At 42.1% G+C, this 18,660-nt stretch overlaps 1 protein-coding gene across 2 annotated transcripts in view; it reads left to right on the top strand.

Moving 5' to 3' along the window:
* Positions 1–18,660, top strand: part of ARFGEF3 (ARFGEF family member 3) — a 172,780-nt gene that overhangs the window by 80,183 nt on the left and 73,937 nt on the right. For both annotated transcript variants that reach the window (XM_064360641.1, XM_064360642.1), the window contains 4 exons: positions 203–245; positions 2,470–2,548; positions 11,090–11,194; positions 12,673–13,006. In XM_064360641.1, coding sequence (XP_064216711.1) covers positions 203–245; positions 2,470–2,548; positions 11,090–11,194; positions 12,673–13,006 — 561 coding nt within the window. The remainder of the gene's footprint in view (positions 1–202; positions 246–2,469; positions 2,549–11,089; positions 11,195–12,672; positions 13,007–18,660) is intronic.

The following is an 18,660-nucleotide window of genomic DNA, read 5'->3' as shown; positions in this document are numbered from 1 at the left end:
TCCAGAGATCATAATCTTTCCCATAAACACCACGAATAATGAAACACTCTCAAGAGTTGGTGGATGGAGGGTGTGCTCAGGCAAGGTAGCTGAGCCGAGGGCACTGAGGAAGCCATTTTGTTTTCTAGAATTTTCCTATTGTTGACGAGTCAGGATTTTTCTTGCCTGAATCTCCTAATTGTGTGTGTATCTCCCTTACTAGATAATTGAAAATCCGGATGTCCCACAGGAATTCGGGAATCAAGGTATTGCATTTGATTTGTACTAGTTCAGTTTTTAAAGCGGGTGTGAGAATGCCTACTGTGTGCTTGGAGTGAGGAGTACAAAGACAGGTAGGAGTTCTCAGGTTGTTACCATTCTCGGAGGTTGTGCTTGGCTCTGCCTTAGGTGGCATTATTTAATCAGCTGCTGTCTTCCTTCTGTTCCTCCATTCACTTATGCCAACCACACCTGTTCCTGATCCAACTATGTGAGAGAAATTAACTCTTCACATACCTCTCATTTGGAGGCTGGTGTTGTTACTTCATTCTCCACAAAGTCAGGTTTAATTGCTAAAATGAGAATAACTGGCTAGAAGGTTGTGGAAACCTGATTGGCTGCAGTGTTACTGCACCAGATTTATGTTTGTCAAATACCAATTTTTTGACAAGAATGATGAGTCATCTCACAGGGCCTTTGCAGACAGCCCAATTTAAAGATCAGCTAAAATCAAGTTAAGGAACTTTCTTTCAGTCTGACCACAGGAAACGAAAAAAATACAGAAGTCCACATATAATTAACCAGCAATTTAATTTTTAAAAACAGGTTTGATAATATTTTCTGAAAGAGGTATGCAAAAATAGTATCATCTGATTAAAAACTGAAATACAGATTTTATTCCAGACTTTATTCAGTAATTTTAAAAATATTGGACAAATCTGCTTTTCTGTTATATTTGCCAGTTAATAATAATGAGAAGGAGATAGTGGTGAGGGGGAGAAAAAAAAGGGAGAGAATAAAAAGGAGCGAAACAGCTAAGCAGCCACAGTTAGGAGAAGAGTACTTGAAAGAAATGAGAAAGAGACCCACCTTAAGTCACGTTCTAAAGCATCACTAGATTGTATTGTTTTAGTCCCATGATGCTACATCCTTGGGCCGCGGACGGGAAGGGCCCTTTTCAGTTGGATGTTCTCAGTGACATGAGCTAAGATGTTCCGTCTTCCTTTGCTCTCTTTTTGGCTATGGTGTTCTCATAAAGGCTTCACTTTAATGTAGGATGATTTTATAAACTAAAAAGGGATTCTACGTCTTCTGGGTCAAGGATACCTCTCTAAAAAAATATAGTAGTAAAAAATTGACAGAGGTACTCATTTGACATTTATCTAAAATTGAGCTTAAGGATTACTTGTTTGGGTTTTATTAATCTTAAAGTATGTTGTATCACTGTAGCTTATCATTTTTCTTTTTTCTTTCTTTCTCTTTTCTTTCTTTCTTTTTCTTTTGCTGCATTCAAATCTTAATTCTGAGGACAAGCCATTTATTTTTCTTTCTCTGCCCTCCTCCAACTTTACTTTCTCTCTTACACACTTGCCATTTTTTCTCCATCTTGATGTCACCATCATTCATTCATTTATATATTCATCAGACACTTAGAGCCACATTTGTATAGATCTTTACAGGTTTTTATTTTAGAAAACAAATGTTCCCACTTGCTATTTCATGTAGTCTGACAGTTCTGTGAAATTGGTATTATTTATCCCATTTCTGCCAGAAAAAATCCTGAAGTTTACTCAAGCTCGCACAATCAGCAAGTTGTTGACGTGTAGTTGAACAGATTCCAAATTTCAGCCTTTTTCCCACTATTCTTCTGTGGGAGTTTTGGTTCTAGTTTCTGGAAACTAGACCACATTTGGAGGGAAGTTTTATTTTTCTGTTGCTTCAGTATCAACAAAGACCATGTGCCCTGCAGATGCTGAACAAATAAAGTAGGTAAAGATGGTGGCTAAATTATTTTGCCCCTCTTTTTCTGATTTCTTAATTCCAAAGCCCATCTTTTCCCATGCTGCTTTATTTTATCTCTCTGGGATACAACTCTAATCAGCTCAGAAGACCCAGAAATTCAAGGATCAGAATAAGGAATACATGCATAGTCCACTGGCCTAAATATTAAGAAAATTGCTGTCCATTGTGATGTTTTTTGAAATTACTGAATTTCCCTTTGTTAAGTGTGAGTTAATTTTATCGATAATAAACAACCTGTGATTTTCTTTCTGGACTATCTTTTGAGTGTTTGGCTTTAGAGAGAATAATTAGACTTAATTCTTATCTTTTCCGTGATCACCACTTTGGTGGCCTCAGGGCTTCTCCACATCTGAAAATCATCTTTTCAGTCTGGAAAGCCATCTAAAGTGGGAGATGGGAAGGACAGTTCGGGGAGCTTGTAGTGCCTCCTGTCAATGTCTCATGCCTGTCACCTCCTCTGTTTTGAAGGGTCCACGGTGGAGTCCCTCTGTGATGATGTTGTCTCTGTACTCACCATCCTGTGTGAGAAGCTGCAAGCCGCCATCAAGTAAGTGCCCTGACCACTGCCACTTTTCCTTACCAGTCGTCTACTTCTGAAATAACCTTTGTCTACAGCATCACTTCAAATGACGGATTATAAGATTATAGGAGCCCTCTCCATCCCACCGCCTTCAACACTGGTATTTACCCCTAAAGAATATATTCTGAGATTTGGGGCAATTTAAATTACCACATACCATTTCTAGAGGACGTCATTTTCTGATGTGACAATGGGGAAACAATACCTTACAGAGAACAGTTGCTTCCTGGAGCATGGAGCCGAGCGGGAGAAATCTTGGGCTGAGTGCTAGTTGGTGTGAGAGCCAGTCCTATCTCGGTCAGATCTCAGCTGTGTCCTGGTGCATGACTCTTCTCATCAAACCCTGCTGCCCTTTCTTCCTCTATCAAATGACAGCGTTGGACTGTATAATCTTTCTCTATTTCCTCTACCATTCTAGAGCCTATGAGCTCACACACCTGCCTTTAAGAAGACCATGTTACTCTTTAACTTTCTTTGCATATCAGCTTAATCAATGTATGAGTTCACTTAGGTGATGTCTGCTGCTCGAACTTTCCGTGCAGTTAACAAGACAACCTATGCACCTGTAGTAAAGCCAAATCATAAAATGCCAGACTTTCAACATGGGATGAAAAGTCTCTGCCAGCTACATATGTCATGAATTGCAAAATTCTGCAACACAGTACGATTCAGAAGTACCCTTTGAATTATGAAAGACATTAAATTATCATTCATTGGTAACTAGGATATCTGATAATGAGAAAACTCGTTGAATTTTAAATACAGTAACGAGTTGGGAGAAATAGACTAGTTGTAGGCAAGAATGAGGCCTCTCACTTTGCTGGAAACATTGCAGAAACTCTGTGGTGTTTGTTTTGCTTTTGGTTTCTCAGAAATTTAGGATTTTTTTTTTTTTTTTTTTTGAGACGGAGTTTCGCTCTTGTTACCCAGGCTGGAGTGCAATGGCATGATCTTGGCTCACCACAACCTCCGCCTTCTGGGTTCAGGCAATTCTCCTGCCTCAGCCTCCTGAGTAGCTGGGATTACAGGCACGCACCACCATGCTCAGCTAATTTTTTGTATTTTTAGTAGAGACGGGGTTTCACCATGTTGACCAGGATGGTCTTAATCTCTTGACCTCGTGATCCACCCGCCTCAGCCTCCCAAAGTGTCGGGAAGGATTATTTTTAAGCTAAGCTTAGAATGACTCTTAAAAGTTGTTACCAAATGGTTTCTTCATCAATTCTTCTGTTGTTCCTGTAAGTCGCTTCTATATTTTGACCAAAGTAAGCTCTCTTTGTTCAGGCACTTCAAGGTCAGATAGAGAATAAAATCGTGGTACCAGGGTTGGGGTGGGGGAGAGCAAATAGGGAGATATAAGGCAAAGGATTCAAAGAAGCAAATGTGTAGATTGAAAAAGTCTAAAGATTCAAATATACAACATGGGGAATATGGGTATTAATAGTGTATTGTATTCAGGATTTTTGCTAAATCCACTGGGATGTGGATGGATAGTGGGAGGGAGTGAGTAACTCTGTGAGATGATGGATATGTTAATTTGTTTCACTATAGTAACCATTTTACTATATATATAAATCCTATTACATCATGTTGTAAACCTTAAATATGCACCATAAAATTTATTTTTAAAAATGAAAAGGCCTATTTAATATATGGATAGTATAAACCAAAAAGAAATAGCACTTAACTTTTCCCCTACCCCCACCCTCAAATTTCTCCCGTCCCTGGACCCTGGCAGACCAGGCAGGCAGCAGGTTTGGGCTTCCCCCAGCTCAGGAGTGCTGAGTCTTACAGCAGATGGATGTAAATAGTGCTGCTGTGCCCTGCTTAGGTCCCCATCTTTCCTGACCATGGAGTTTTGGAAGAATGGAGCTGGCACTCAGATCACCATCATAACCAAGGGCTCTAGCACCAAGTGCAGCACCCCATCTGTAAGGCCCCATGCCACCCGTTTGCTTGGGACAGTCCCAGATGATACCTTTTGTGTAATAATTATAATTACCCTCCTTCACTCTCAAAGGTGTTCTGGTTTGGATAGGTCATGTGTTCACTCTACCCATCAGTGACCAGTTGTCTGATCTCTTCTAGTGCTAATTCCTCTCTGGCCCCATCCAGTTCCCCTCCATCATCATACAGGCAGCTGGTATAACAGAGCTGGAATATGTTTCTATTGGCACATTTTCTCCTAAGACCCAATCACCAGTGGTGTTTAATCACTATTGGCTCAACTACATTATCCTGGTTGGATTACCTGGGTTAAAACCCATGCTCTGTCCCTTACTGGCGTGTGACTTTGGGCAAAGATCTGAACAACCCTAAGCTTGTGTACCCTATAAAATAATTAATAGACTATTATAATTACTATAATACTGTATGGAATATGATATCAGTAATGTAAAACACATTCGTGTTTTTGGAAGATCGAATGAGAAAATTCACTTGAAAGACTGCCAATGCACATCAGCCAAAGAGCTCCAGGAACGCCTGAAGTTAACAAGATTCATTTTATTAACTTCTTACATGAGGGAGCGTGTCCACCATGGGGAACCACAGGACAGTCAGTAAAAGGGTGTTCGGAGGGGTTGTTCTAGGATTTTAGCATGAGTTAGGTGATTTCGAGTGGGTTAAAAATTGAGCGTTCTGTTCAAAGTGGGTCCTGTCAGAAAGTAGGGGCAATTCTAGCATTGGGCATCTTAATTTTTTCTAGCAGACAGGACGAACAGATGGGAGCTAGAGTTGTCAGAGAAGAAGAAGTGGGAGTCACTTAAGGGAGAGGCACATTTGTTCATTTTCATGGTCATACCGAGCGCTTTTAAAAAAGAAGACCTCTGCTGAGGCATGGTCGTTGATTGGCTTCATCCTGATTGGCGCAGTCACAGTGAGTCCTCATCTGATGTTAATACCTGGGCACTTGTTTGTGTTCACCAGAGGACACCACAACCTAAGTGTTGGCAGCCAGGTACTGCCAGCTGTCAGAGATGCTTCTCCCCGACCCCCGCCCCACCCCCCAGGTCTTAGCATTGGCAGGGAACAGAACAAAGACCACCAGAACTATAAAGGATATGAAGACTGTATTTGTTACTTCACAAGCAAGGGAAAACTAATTAGCTAAACTTTTTTTTTTTTTTTTTTTTTCCTGAATAGTGTTCTAAGTGCTAGAAATGTGGGAGAGGCTCATGGTAGTTATGCCAGTTAGTAATTAAAACCTAGATAGAAGTCAGGAGTTTGAGACCAGCCTGGCCAACATGGCGAAATCCTGTCTCTACTAAAATTACAAAAAAATTAGCTAGGCTTGGTGGTGGGCACCTGTAATCCCAGCTATTAAGGAGGCTGAGACAGGAGAATCACTTGAACCTGGGAGGCAGAGGTTGCAGTGAGCTGAGATTGTGCCATTGCACTCCAGCCTAGGCAACAAGAGCAAAACTCCATCTCAAAATAAATAAATAAAACCCTAGCCAGCAGGATAAGGCAGAATGAGTCTATAGGCCCATCAAGGATAAACTTAAAACCTAAGTCAGAAGAGTCTTAGACTAGGTACAGTGAGTGCCTGGTGTTATGGGGTTCAAGTTCATCGTTCTTTAAACTTGAATGGCTCCAGCCACCCAGGAACCCCCATCAGCTCCAGGAATCCCCTTCATCTGTAGAGCAACCATATGACCTGGTTTACCTGAGAAAGTTTAAGGTTATGCCTATAATGTAATTATTACAAGCATTCTGTTTTTAAATCTAGGAAATATTGCTGTAAGTAGAATTATTTTTAATTGTGCAGTGTCTAGCGTGTAGTAAATATTTGACATACATTTGCTCTAAACTGGTTTGTTTGCTTTTAGAATAGTTGCTGCTATTTCTAATCATGATGCAGTTAGGAACACTAGGCTGTGTACATCAGAAATGTGACTGTAGATTGTTAGGAAAGTGCATTGTACAAACATTGCAAATGCACACACGCACAGCACATATTAGAAACTAGAGGTTGTAGATTTCAGTTACTGAAAAACACAGCATTTCTTAATCATATGACTTGAGAATAAGTTTTTTGTTTTTGTGGGGTTTTGTTTTTTTTGGGGGGGGGGCAGCGAGTTTGAGACAGAGTCTCACTCTTGCCCAGGCTGGAGTGCAGTGGTGCTATCACAGCTCACTGCAACCTCTGCCTCCCGGGTTCAAGCAATTCTCCTGCCTGAGCCTCCCGAGTAGCTGGGATTACAGGCGCACACCACCACATCCAGCTAATTTTTTACATTTTTGGTAGAGACAGGGTTTCACCATGTTGGCTAGGCTGGTCTCGCGGTGGCTCACGCCTGTAATCCCAGCACTTTGGGACCCAGCTGGACAGATCACTTGAGGTCAGGAGTTTGAGAACGGGTTTCAAACGGAGAAAATTATTCACATGCACATTTTTCTAGGATTTCTCATTGTACATTGGATCAAAGATGGCTTTAGGTATGTTATTTGGGAGCTTAATAGTTTTATAGGATTCTCATAGTCTTGCTTGATTTTCCAATACAATTCCCTTGGTCACAGTTCTGCCTCTATAAATTGATTGCTTTGTTTGATTTTGGTATTTGCCATCATGACTCCATTACCCTAAGATGGGGGCCTTTTGCTAAAGATGCTGGGGGCACAGGATGTTTAACGTAGCTGTAGGGGAAGGCCTTTATGTCCACCTGGTAAGATAATTCCGTGCCCTGGCTGCTCTCACCAGAGACCAGCTTCTGTTCATTCTCCTTGCTAAGTTTTCACATATGTGCCATTTCTTCTGATTTTGCTACTGTAATTCCTTTATTTCTATTAGCTAAATTGATGCCTCTTCTACCCTCTGAATAGATTCTTCCTCTGAAATCACACCAGGATCGGTATTTACCCTCAACAGCCATTTCCAAAATCAGTGCCTCACAGGGCTTTAGCTCTGTAGGGGTGTGTGTTCATGATATGCTTGGTCTCTTGGGAGGATTCAGAAAATGTATTCAGGTACTCAGAACACTCCCTCGCATGCCTTGGAGATGTGGTATTAATAGAGTCCTATATTAGGCAAGTTAAGTTACATGATGCTTTTTAAATCCAAGAATTTCTGGAAGGATAACTGAGCTTAGAAAGATACTTACTTATTCTCTGCCTGTTTCCCACCACTCTTTTCCTGCTTCCCTCTCCTCCTAGAACAGAATGTTAGAGCGAAATCTATACCAACGCAGGCTTGGAATCGATGAGGCCCACCGAAGCATTCCTACTGTCTGTCTGAATTCCATTTCACTCCTTACACGATTACTTAATTTCTTCTTTCTTTTCTTTATCTAAATTCAAATCTATTTCTAAGGGAGGCAAAGTCAATATGGTTCAAAACAAAACAAAACGCTAAGAACTCCAGAGATACAAAACGTGCTAGGTTGCCCTCCCAGTAGCCTTGCCAGGAAGGGTGGCTGCTTTGCCTTCACGGCCTGTGGGCCCACACCCGAGCGTTGTTCTCTACAGATCGTGTACCTGGGAAGAAGTCCAGCGATGAGCGGAGAATGAGACCAGCAGAGACTCAGCCTGCCAGCCATGAAAAGTGACTTACAGCCCTCCTAAGTAGACAGGTTTTTCCCTCGGGTGTTTTGAAGGAGATGGCCAGTTTCTAGGCTACCTTTTGCCTTACGCATTCTACTTATGTGTTCATGTAGGGACAGCTATTACAGGCATATACAATGTGCACGTGTGTGTGTGTGTGCATCTAGTGGAAGGTGCTTACGTTTTAAAAGCTCCTTTAATGATGTGACTCATGCAAGGCCACGATCACCTATTTTCCAGACTGCCGCAACCCATGGAAAAGCTGCTGCATTCAGTCTCCAAGGAGACTCTCGGGCCAGTTACCTTGGCAATGCGTTCCCTGTCAGCGAGTCTGATTCCCTAAGGGTTGCGATATTCACTGTGGCACACTTTGCCATATAGCTTGATGACTCATAGCTTTTCTGTGGACTTATTTCCAATGATTTCAGAAATTGACAGTGTTTACTGTCTATAGTTGCTTTAGTTTTATGATGCTAGACTGACAGTTTGAAAGAAAAAGATAAATTTTTGAATTGGAGCATTTCATAGTTTTTCTTCTTAATAATGGGTCAAGTGATTGGTCAGAATGGTTAACCGAGACTACAATGAAGGCAATGTTTCCAGAAAGGATTTTTCAGATATGGCTTACAGTTGACACCACGGCCCTCTGATTTGTCCTCTCCACTCAGTTTCTCATAAAGCAAACAGACTGAGCATTCTGAAACACAAATCTGCTCATGTCACTCTTTTACCTGCAAATAAAGTCCAGACATCTTAGCGTGGCCTGCAGAACCCTACCCGATCGGGCCTCTGTCCACCTCTCAGGCTCTCACTCTGTGCTTTAGCCACAAACCTCCCAGCCTAAAATCCCTTGCTCCTCCACCCCCACATTTTGTCACACCTCTTCCTCTGCTTCTCCATGCTACAGTCTCCTACTGAAACTTCATTTCCTGTGGAAATGCTTTCTAAGAAGGTGCTCCTGCTATGTGGTCTCATAGAGCCTTGTGTTAAGGTATTCATTCACAGCCCTTCCCACCAGTGCTTTGTCTACTTGCTTATATGTCTGTCCAGTCCTATAAGCATGAAGAAACCTGCTGTTTCATGTCGAGAGCTACATCTTGATCAAAAGCATAGGGAAGCTTGTAGGACGAGAAGCCTAGAAATGTGAGGTCCTTACCTGGCCCAAGAATGGCTCATCATTTCTTACTCTTCCTCCATCCATCACCTTCCTCTTGGCAAATAGTGATAATTTTTGTGGAGACTCAGGCTTTCCCCGTCTCTTCTTCCACCCTCTTCTTCCACTCAGAGGGTGTGGTAGACAGAGTATATCCAAATAGAAATGGCATTCCCTTCTACAGCATAATAACATTATTTAATTATTATACAGCTCTCTTTGGACAAGGAAGATTTAGAATACGGGTCAGGAACCTTTTTCTATAAAGGGCTACAAACTATCTCTGTCTTTTAGTTCTATATACCTTGAAAGAAAATAAAAACAGTATTTTTAGTGCGCAGGCCGTGGAAGAATTTTGACAAAGGTTTTTAGAGCGTAATATCAATGTCAGGGTATTTAATGGCGCATAAATGAAGAGTCTACCCCTCTTACTATCCTCTGTCTTACAATCTCAGCTTTGCAACTATATGGATGTAATCTCTGGCCTTGGCACTGTCTACCGTTAACTTTGCTTCCTTCCTATCTCTTCAAGTTTCTAGTTGGCCTGTCATGAGCCTTACTGTTCCTTCCATCCCCTTCTCCTGGGAGTTACTTGAACTGTTAAAGATACTAGACTTCCTTTGGTCATTAATTTATTTTAAATTAGGAGAAAGAGACACAAAAACTATTTTTATAAGCAAGTTTTTCCTTTTTCTGAGTATTCCCATTCCACATCGGTGAGTGAACTCTCTAAAAACGGATTTATTGTGTATTTGCAATAAACATGTCCCTGAAAATTAAATTCTTCCTTAGCCCTATCTGTCACTCTTGTCAGCTACCTGGATTTTAATACTTTCTGATAGGCTGAGCAGAGAAGTTAATCTGGATATTAAGAAGGTGTTTCCCATAAGGTTGTCTGTTCTCTTAATCTGTCTCTGTTCTTTTATGAGGAACCCCATAATAATAACATGGACACAAAATAATCTGTCCTTTGAAAAATCATATTTCTTCAATAAAGAAGAAAAGTCTAATGCAAGTTCATAAAGGTTCACCAATTAAAAGATGATGTGGTAAACAGTCTCTTGAAAGGTTTAGATAATTAAACCTATTAAAAATTAGCATTTCTGGCATAAACTATGGATATTAGTTAATATATAAATATTTGTTTATTAATTGTGACGAATGTACTATACCAATGTAAGATTTAATAATAGGCTCAACATGGTAACTCTATTTCATGGTCAGTTTTTCTATAAATCTCCAACTGCTCTAAAAAGTAAAGTTTATTAGTTTAAAAAAAAAAATCACCCCAACTGTATTATTTTGCTGAACCTGCTGTAATAAAGTGCAATAAACTGGGTACCTTAAACACCAGTTGATTGTATTACAGCTCTGGAGGCTGTAAGTTCAAGATGAAGGCGTGAGTGGGGTTGGTTCCTCCTGAGAGCTGTGAGAGAAGCATCTCCTCAGGCCTCTCTCCTTGGCCTGTGGATGACCGTCTGTTCCTGTGTCTCTTCACAATGTCTCTGTGTCCAAACTTCCATTTCTGGAAGGACAGAGTCGTGGGATTAGCATCCCCTCTAGTGAACTGAGTCTAACTTGATCACCTCTGTAAGGAGGTATCTCCAAATAAGGTCACATTCGGAGGTGCTGGAAATTAGGACTCCAACCTGTGAATTTTAGGAGAGACACAGTTCAACCCATAATGCTAACCTTCCCCCAAAAACTAGCACTTTGGTAACGCCTACCATTGTTCTGCGTGTGTTTCCACACATCACCTCTTTAATTTTGCCTTGTCTTACGTCTGGGTTTGTGTCGGCTCTGCTCCTCCGCAGTGACAGTCAGCAGCTGCAGCTTCTCTACCTGGAGTGCATCCTGTCTGTGCTCAGCAGCTCCTCCTCCTCCATGCACCTGCACAGGGGCTTCACGGACCTGATCTGGTGAGCACCCACCCCTGATCCCCCGATGCTGATGCCGACCCGAGGGCTCCTGCTGGTTCTTTCTCTGGGTCCCTCTCCTTGAAGTCCATGACCTACCAGGCGTACTTCCATCTGTGTGTAAATTTCTTAGAGAGAAAGCAGGGAAATTGTGGCCAGGTGTGGTTGCTCACACCTGAAATCTCAGCACTTTGGGAGGCCAAGGCAGATAAATTGCTTGAGGCCAGGAGTTCGAGACTAGCCTGGGCAGCATGATGAAACCTTGTCTCTACTAAAAATACAAAAATAGCCAGGCATGATAGTGGGGGGGCTCCTGTAATCCCAGCTTCTTCGAAGGCTGAGGCATGAGAATTGCTTGAACCTGGGAGGTGGAGGTTGCAACAAGCCGAGATCAAGCCAGTGTACTCCAGCCTGGATGACAGAGCAAGACTCCGTTTCAAAATAATAATAACAAAGAAATAGTAATAATAAAGCAGAGAAATTGCTTTGTTGACATTCATCGGGCCAAAATCTGTGGAAAACCTGATGATGATTATGGCAAAAATACGCTTCCAGGGCCTCTTCGGTTTATATCATAGGATCATGAGAGATCAGAACCAGGAGATTTTTCTGTGTTTTCAGCTCGTTCAAAAAGCACATAACTCATGCAGGGGGCAAGAGATATTGAGCTTTACTCCTAGCCCGAGCTCCATCTCGATCCAAATACCAGTCTCTTAATCATAGTCGGAGATTCCCAGAAGTGGCAGGCCCCTCAGGCAGCCAGCTGGTTGCTCTGGGTCCCTGGGCTTATCAACAGGAAGAAAGTCAAATGACAGCTGTATGGAATTTGCAATTAAATTAGCAAATGAGAAATAATTTTGTTATTTATAGTAATATAAAACTTTATAACAGCCATTTCACATTTTGAGATCATTTCTTCACTTATGATGGTTTAATTTTTTTTTTTTTTTTTTTTTTTTTTTTTGAGACGGAGTCTCGCCCTGTCACCTGGGCTGGAGTGGAATGGCTCGATCTCAGCTCACTGCAACCTCTGTCTCCCGGGTTCAAGCAATTCTCCTGCCTCGGCTTCCCAAGTAGCTAGGGTTACAGGTGCCTACCACCATGCCCGGCTAATTTTTTGTATTTTTAGTAGGGGGGCGGTTCACTATGTTGGCCAGACTGGTCTCAAACTCCTTAACTCCTTACCTTGGGATCCGCCCGCCTCGGCCTCCCAGAGTGCTGGGATTAGGGGCATGAGCTACCACACCCAGCCTCTTAATGCTTCTCTTCTATTTTGTTCATGCTAGCTCTATTTGTGAGGAAAAGTATTGTTGAAATACCCAGAAATGATAGACTTAGAAAACAGGCAAAATGCAGCCAAAAGAAGAAGCAGTAAAGAACCCCACTCTTATGTGTCATTTCTGTGGTATCTGTTTACTCACAGAGTAAATTTTATCATTTGGCTTGTGGGGAAACTTACTTTTCTCCCCATGTCTTCCCAGGAAGAACCTCTGCCCTGCTCTCATCGTGATCCTGGGGAATCCAATACATGACAAAACCATCACCTCTGCTCACAGCAGCAGCACCAGTACCAGCCTGGAATCAGACTCTGCATCTCCGGGAGTGTCTGACCATGGCCGGGGATCAGGCTGCTCCTGCACCGCGCCGGCCCTGAGCGGGCCTGTGGCTCGGACTATCTATTACATCGCAGCCGAGTTGGTCCGGCTGGTGGGGTCTGTGGACTCCATGAAGCCTGTGCTCCAGTCCCTCTACCACCGAGTGCTGCTCTACCCCCCACCCCAGCACCGGGTGGAAGCCATCAAAATAATGAAAGAGGTGAGGAGGCACTGGAGATGGCCACCCAGTTTACCAGGGGCCTGACTAGTGTCTCACATACAAGAAACGCTCAGAAAAGGCTTGCTAATCACTTGCCAGAACTTCATTGCTGCCTCATGGTATCCAGTAACGAATGCTGTCTCTTGAGTCAGTGCATGTGTACGTGTATTGCGAGCCGGGGCAGGAGGGGTCATTGATGCTCACTGATGCAAAACCGTTTGATAATTGAGCTTGCGCTTGTTAAGACTCTGTTAGTTGTGCTCCTGACCAGGGCCACGCTGAGATTTCATTCTGCTACCTTAGGTACTGTGTGTGCAGATATATGTGTTTATTCACCTTTGGCAACATTGGATTTCAAAATGATTTTATACTCAGATTACACATTATCAGAAAAAGGGCTTTGCCAGTCTCTGATTGCTAAGTGGAATCCCTTTATCCCATTCTTTTGCCTAATTTCTCCCAAATGTCATGACCCCAGTGAGAACATAAAGGTTGTCCAGATTGCAGTAGCCATCCCAGTGTGCTACCTCATGGTTTTGAGGCAGAATTAGGGTTATTTTGAAGGTTCTTCAAACAGATATTCCTCTGCCTTCTCTCAAAGAATCAAAAAGAAAAGTCATCAGTGTTTTTGTATTTGTGAACCTGTTCATAAAGGTCAGATTGCATTTCCTTTTGGTACCTCATTCCCCCACACCACAAAAAAACAGAGTAGCAAAATTCCCTTGTTGATGATTTATTTATTTTAAGCAATCATTGTTGCCAGCCAATATCTGAGAAGTTAAATTTGAATTCTTTCTTGGTGTTTTAATAAGATTTTATTGTAATGAGTATTGGATAATTCTGACCCACTGTTTCTAAAAATTAAACAGTGGACCAGATTTAATGGCTGGTTAAGAAAAATCTGTGAGCCCACAATAATAATTACCATTCTTTTTCTTGCCTACTATGTGCCAGGCACTTCATTTATATTATCTTTATTATTCGTAATAAATTTGTGAGGTTGTATATCAACTTTATTTATTTTGAGACAGGATCTCACTATGTTGCCCAGGCTGGAGTGCAGTGACACAATCATGACTCAATGAAGCATGGACCCTGGGTTCCAGTGATCCTCCTACCTCAGTCTCCAGAGAAGCTGGGACCTAGGTGTATGTCACCACGCCTAGCTAGTTTTTGTATTTTTTGTAGAAACATGTTGCCCAGGCTGGTCTCGAACTCCTAAGCTCAAGTAATCTGCCCACCTCAGCCTTGCAAAGTGCTAGCATTACAGGCATGAGCCACTGTGCCCAGCCATCAACTTTATTTTTACCAATTAGGAATGTTACTTCTTTTCCCCACCAGAGCTTCAGGCAATGGAGATCAAAAGGCCAGCTTTAAGAACTAATCTTCACTAGGTGGTCGGGTACAACACAGCTTTGGAAGCCAGTGAGACTAGACCACTCTCTACCACTCAGACAGCAGTGGTCCTTCCCAAAGGTCCTCCCCTACACCTGTTCAACTTGCATCCTGGAGGGGCAACTGTGGGCTTCCTCTGATTGGCAGATCCCCAGGAAGATGGGCGAGAAAGGGGCTAGCAAGGCGTGCTGGGCTCCTTATTCTAAATTCACCAGTCGATCAGGGGCTCCTTCTACACCTGGAAGAAAGGAGAGGAAGGGAGAAGAGAGGCCTAGAATTTTACTCCACTGGCTGTTCCTCCTCATAGAAGTGTGATGCGAAAGAAAATTCCCTTCCCCAAAGGAACTTAGGCTTTAGGAGGTCAAATGATTTCCCCAAAGTCCCAAAGAAAAAGAAAAGGTGCAAATCCCTGTGACTCTTATCCCATGGTCTTTTCCTGTATCATACTTACCACTGGATTTGACTCTCACAGTGCAGATGACCCCCAGCAGCCCCTTTCTTGGTGTTGGTTCAGCTGCCCATTTCAGGAGCCTGAGTTTGAGAGCCAGGGTTTGAATCTTCTCTCTGCCACTCATTGGCTACGTGATATAGGTACATCGTTTAACTCTGAACTTAAGAGTTTTGTCATCCGTACATTGTTATAATATTCCAAAGGCTGCAAGTTCAAAATGCAGTCAAGTTTGCTTAAGTACTTTGTAAGTATAAAGTGCTAAACAAATATTTGGTGCGCTTATTACTATTCTAAGGAAGAGAAAAAACACATGGAGACTGAAAATAGCTGGTTCAATTCTAGCTGTCCTCCTTCTCCTGCCTGCTTTATTCCTTTTGTCTTACTGGACTTACGTCCATAAATCACCACTGTTAACAATTTTGTCATTGCCCAGGGCTCTCTAATGGCTCTTCATTGACTCTCCCATCAAGGCTGAGTTACTGTGCCCAGCTTCCAGAGCCTTCTTCCATCATTTGCACTTTCTATCACTTCCCAGGATGCACCTTCATCCCACCTAAATGACCTGCTTTGTTCAACGCCCACCTTCCCGCCTCTCTTCAGGGTCCCCCGTCCTTTATTCCCGTGGGCCACTCCCTTCTCAGAGTTGGTTAATTTCAACAGGCTAGACACTGCTGCCTGTTCACATTAGCTTATTTCCAAACTCCCTTAGGAAAATAATATTATGCCCATTTTCCAGATGGGAAAGCCGAGCCTCTGGGTGAAGAAAATCACTTGCCCAAAGTCCTTCATCTTGTGAGTCATAAGGCTAAGATGGTGAAGCCCGATGTTCTAACTATGGCTGCTTCTTTGCTATCAAAATTCTTGTCCTTCACAGCCAGGCTTCCTCAGACCACTGATCGGGTTCTTCTTTAAATTCCATCCTGCCATTTAGCAATTGATTATACATCCCATCACACTGATGTTTCACAATTGAATGGGGAACGAGCTTCTTATCTCCTCAACTATACTTTTGTGTATAGATGGCTTATGTATGTTTTCCCCTAGTATTTCACTCTATAATGCTTGAATCAGAATAAGTGTTTAGTAACTTTTGACTGAATGACATGTGGACCTGAAGACAAAATGTCTATAAAGAGGCTGTTTTGTAAGCAGCAGCAACCTTTCTTTTCCCCTCAGAAATGACAGGCACTAGAGCGGTCACTGCCCACAGTAGAGCCACTTAGTACCTGAATGCTAAGTAGATACTTTGCATATGGCATACATAGGTCTCTAAATATATTTTAAATAATTTCCTTCATACTGCAAAAGGAAGTTAGTTATGTTTTCCTGCTCATCATAGATGTTCTAGCTTTCCAAGGTCATGTTGCAGAGGTGAGGCTAGAATGTGATGGTAGCACCCAAGTTGCATATCCAGGTGGTGCTGCCCCAAAGAGTCCAGCAGACTAATTGGGGCCAGGATGTTCTGAAAAGCAGCGCCTCCACTTTACACGACAAAACCAATCATTTGGGAAATTTGGTAACCTAGATACCAAAATGTGCAGGGCTTACGCACACAAAGAAAACCGCTGGGTACCCAGGATGTTTGTTTAGCCTTTTGGAGTTTGAACACTTGGTGTGTTATTTCCCTGTTCTCATTGTAGTTGTCACTCTGCCATATGCACTGTGTGCCTATTGATCAAGGACATATAGGACATTTCGTTTTTCAAAGCACAGTCCCTTTTTTGTTTCTGATTCCCCGCCCCCCAAAATGAACAGTAATGAAAAAGTACGCCTTGCTTCCTTTTCTCTCCTGTGGCTCAGCTTTATCCTGTGGCCCTAGTCTTTATCAGACCTTGGCACCCCAGCCCCTGATCCCACATCTCTCATTCCCACCTGAAGAAGCTGAGGTTAAAAACATCTTTTCCTTTTAGTATTTGTTGAGGGTTATCAGAAGCCTAATCAGTCCATCTCTTTCCCTCCAGATCCTGAAACAATTGAAAAATTATCACAAGATTGATGTGGGAATTAAAATAGATTATCTTGGGAGACCAAGATAGGCGGATCACCTGAGGTCAAGAGTTCAAGATCAGCCTGGCCAACATGGTGAAACCTCGTCTCCACTAAAAATACAAAAAAATTAGCCCGGCGTGGTGACGCACACCTGTAGTCCCAGCTACTTGGGAGGCTGAGGCAGGAGAATTGCTTGAACCCAGGAGGCGGATGTTACAGTGAGCCGAGATTGTGATGCTATACTCCAGTCTAGGTGACAGAGATTTCATTAAAAAAAAAAAAATCTAGTTTATTACCACTGAATATCTAATTTATTACTGGTGAAGCTGAATTTTAAATTGTGGTGAGATCCCAGGAGACAATGAGGTTTTCCACTCCCTCTTTTGGAAATGCAGTTACCCTTCCAGCAGGAGATGGAGCATCCTGAGGCTCATAGGGTCCAGCCAGGAGGCTGCAGGCCTATAGGGTGGGGGTGGGAGAGAGAGAGAGAGAGGGAAAAAGAGAGCCTGCCTGACTTAGGCTCAGCATTGTCACTCTTTTTTTGATGTCAACAAAAAGTGAAAGCTTCATTTCTGTTCCTCCCAGAGAGCAGCAGTTTTCAATTTCTGTGGTAAGAAAGAAATATGAAAAGAGGGAAAGAGGAGAGCCACTTAAAATACAGCTGCTTCTGTGTAATGGACCTTTTCCTAGCTTTGCTTGGAGTTATCAATCACTTTGAAGATGAATGGACATAACGATGGGATGTCTGCTGCAGGTGCACTGCATTAACCGTCTTTCATTGAATTAATTTAGCCTCGAGTTGAAATTTCCTATAGACCTCTACCATATATACGTATATACATAAAAATGTGTTAGAAGTGAACAATTACTAATATATACGAGAACTTGTGAGAAGCTAGCAAAAGCAGTAAAAGGGAAGATATTTATAGCTTTAACTCCTTATATTAGAAAAGAAAATCTTAATGTCCTAATTCTCCAGCTTAGTTAGAAAAAAAGAATAGAATAAATTCGAAGAAAGTAAAAAGGAGGAAAAATAAGGATAAAAGAAGAAAGAAATGTGACAAGGAAATATAGGGGAGTTTAAAAAGCAGAAAATGTGGCCGGGCACAGTGGCTCATGCCTGTATTCCCAGAACTTTGGGAGATCAAGGCGGGCAGATCATGAGGTCAGAAGATCGAGACCATCCTGGATAACACAGTGAAACCCTGTCTCTACTAAAAATACAAAAAAAATTAGCTGAGCATGGTGGCACATGCCTGTAGTCCTAGCTACTCGGGAGGCTGAGGCAGGAGAATCACTTGAACCTGGGAAGCCGAGGTTGCAGTGAGCCAAGATCACCCCACTGCACTCCAGCCTGGGCATCCGAGCAAGATTCCATCTCAAAAAAAGAAAGAAAGAAAATGTTAGGACTGAAAAGATTAAGAAAATTGAAAGACTATTCTCAAGATCAATTAAAAAATGTGGAACAGGTAAAAATAAACAGAAATAAGAATGAAAAAAGCTAATTATAGATGTTACACACATTAAATAAAAGAGGGTATTAAGGGAACTTTAGAACAGTAAATTTGAAAACCGTAAAATGGATAAGTCCCTGAGAAATAATGCAACTTTACAAAAGTTGGTTCAAGAAGAAAATGAGGACCTGAATACTCCTATAATCTTTAGAGGAATGGAAGAAGTAGTTAAGGTATTCCCATTAAAATTCTGGCCCCATGTAGCTTTAGAAACAAGTTATAGAAGCATTCAAAGAACAGGTAATTCCAATCTTCCATGAAACTTTTCAGCGACAAGAAACAGGGTGAACTTGTCCACCCAGTTT

Source organism: Aotus nancymaae, unplaced genomic scaffold (genome assembly GCF_030222135.1).
Source record: "Aotus nancymaae isolate 86718 unplaced genomic scaffold, 86718_ANA_hifiasm-v0.15.2.pri h1tg000040l, whole genome shotgun sequence".
NCBI lineage: Eukaryota > Metazoa > Chordata > Mammalia > Primates > Aotidae > Aotus > Aotus nancymaae.
Note: the sequence above shows the minus strand (reverse complement) of the source record. Positions and strands in the feature narration are given on the sequence as shown.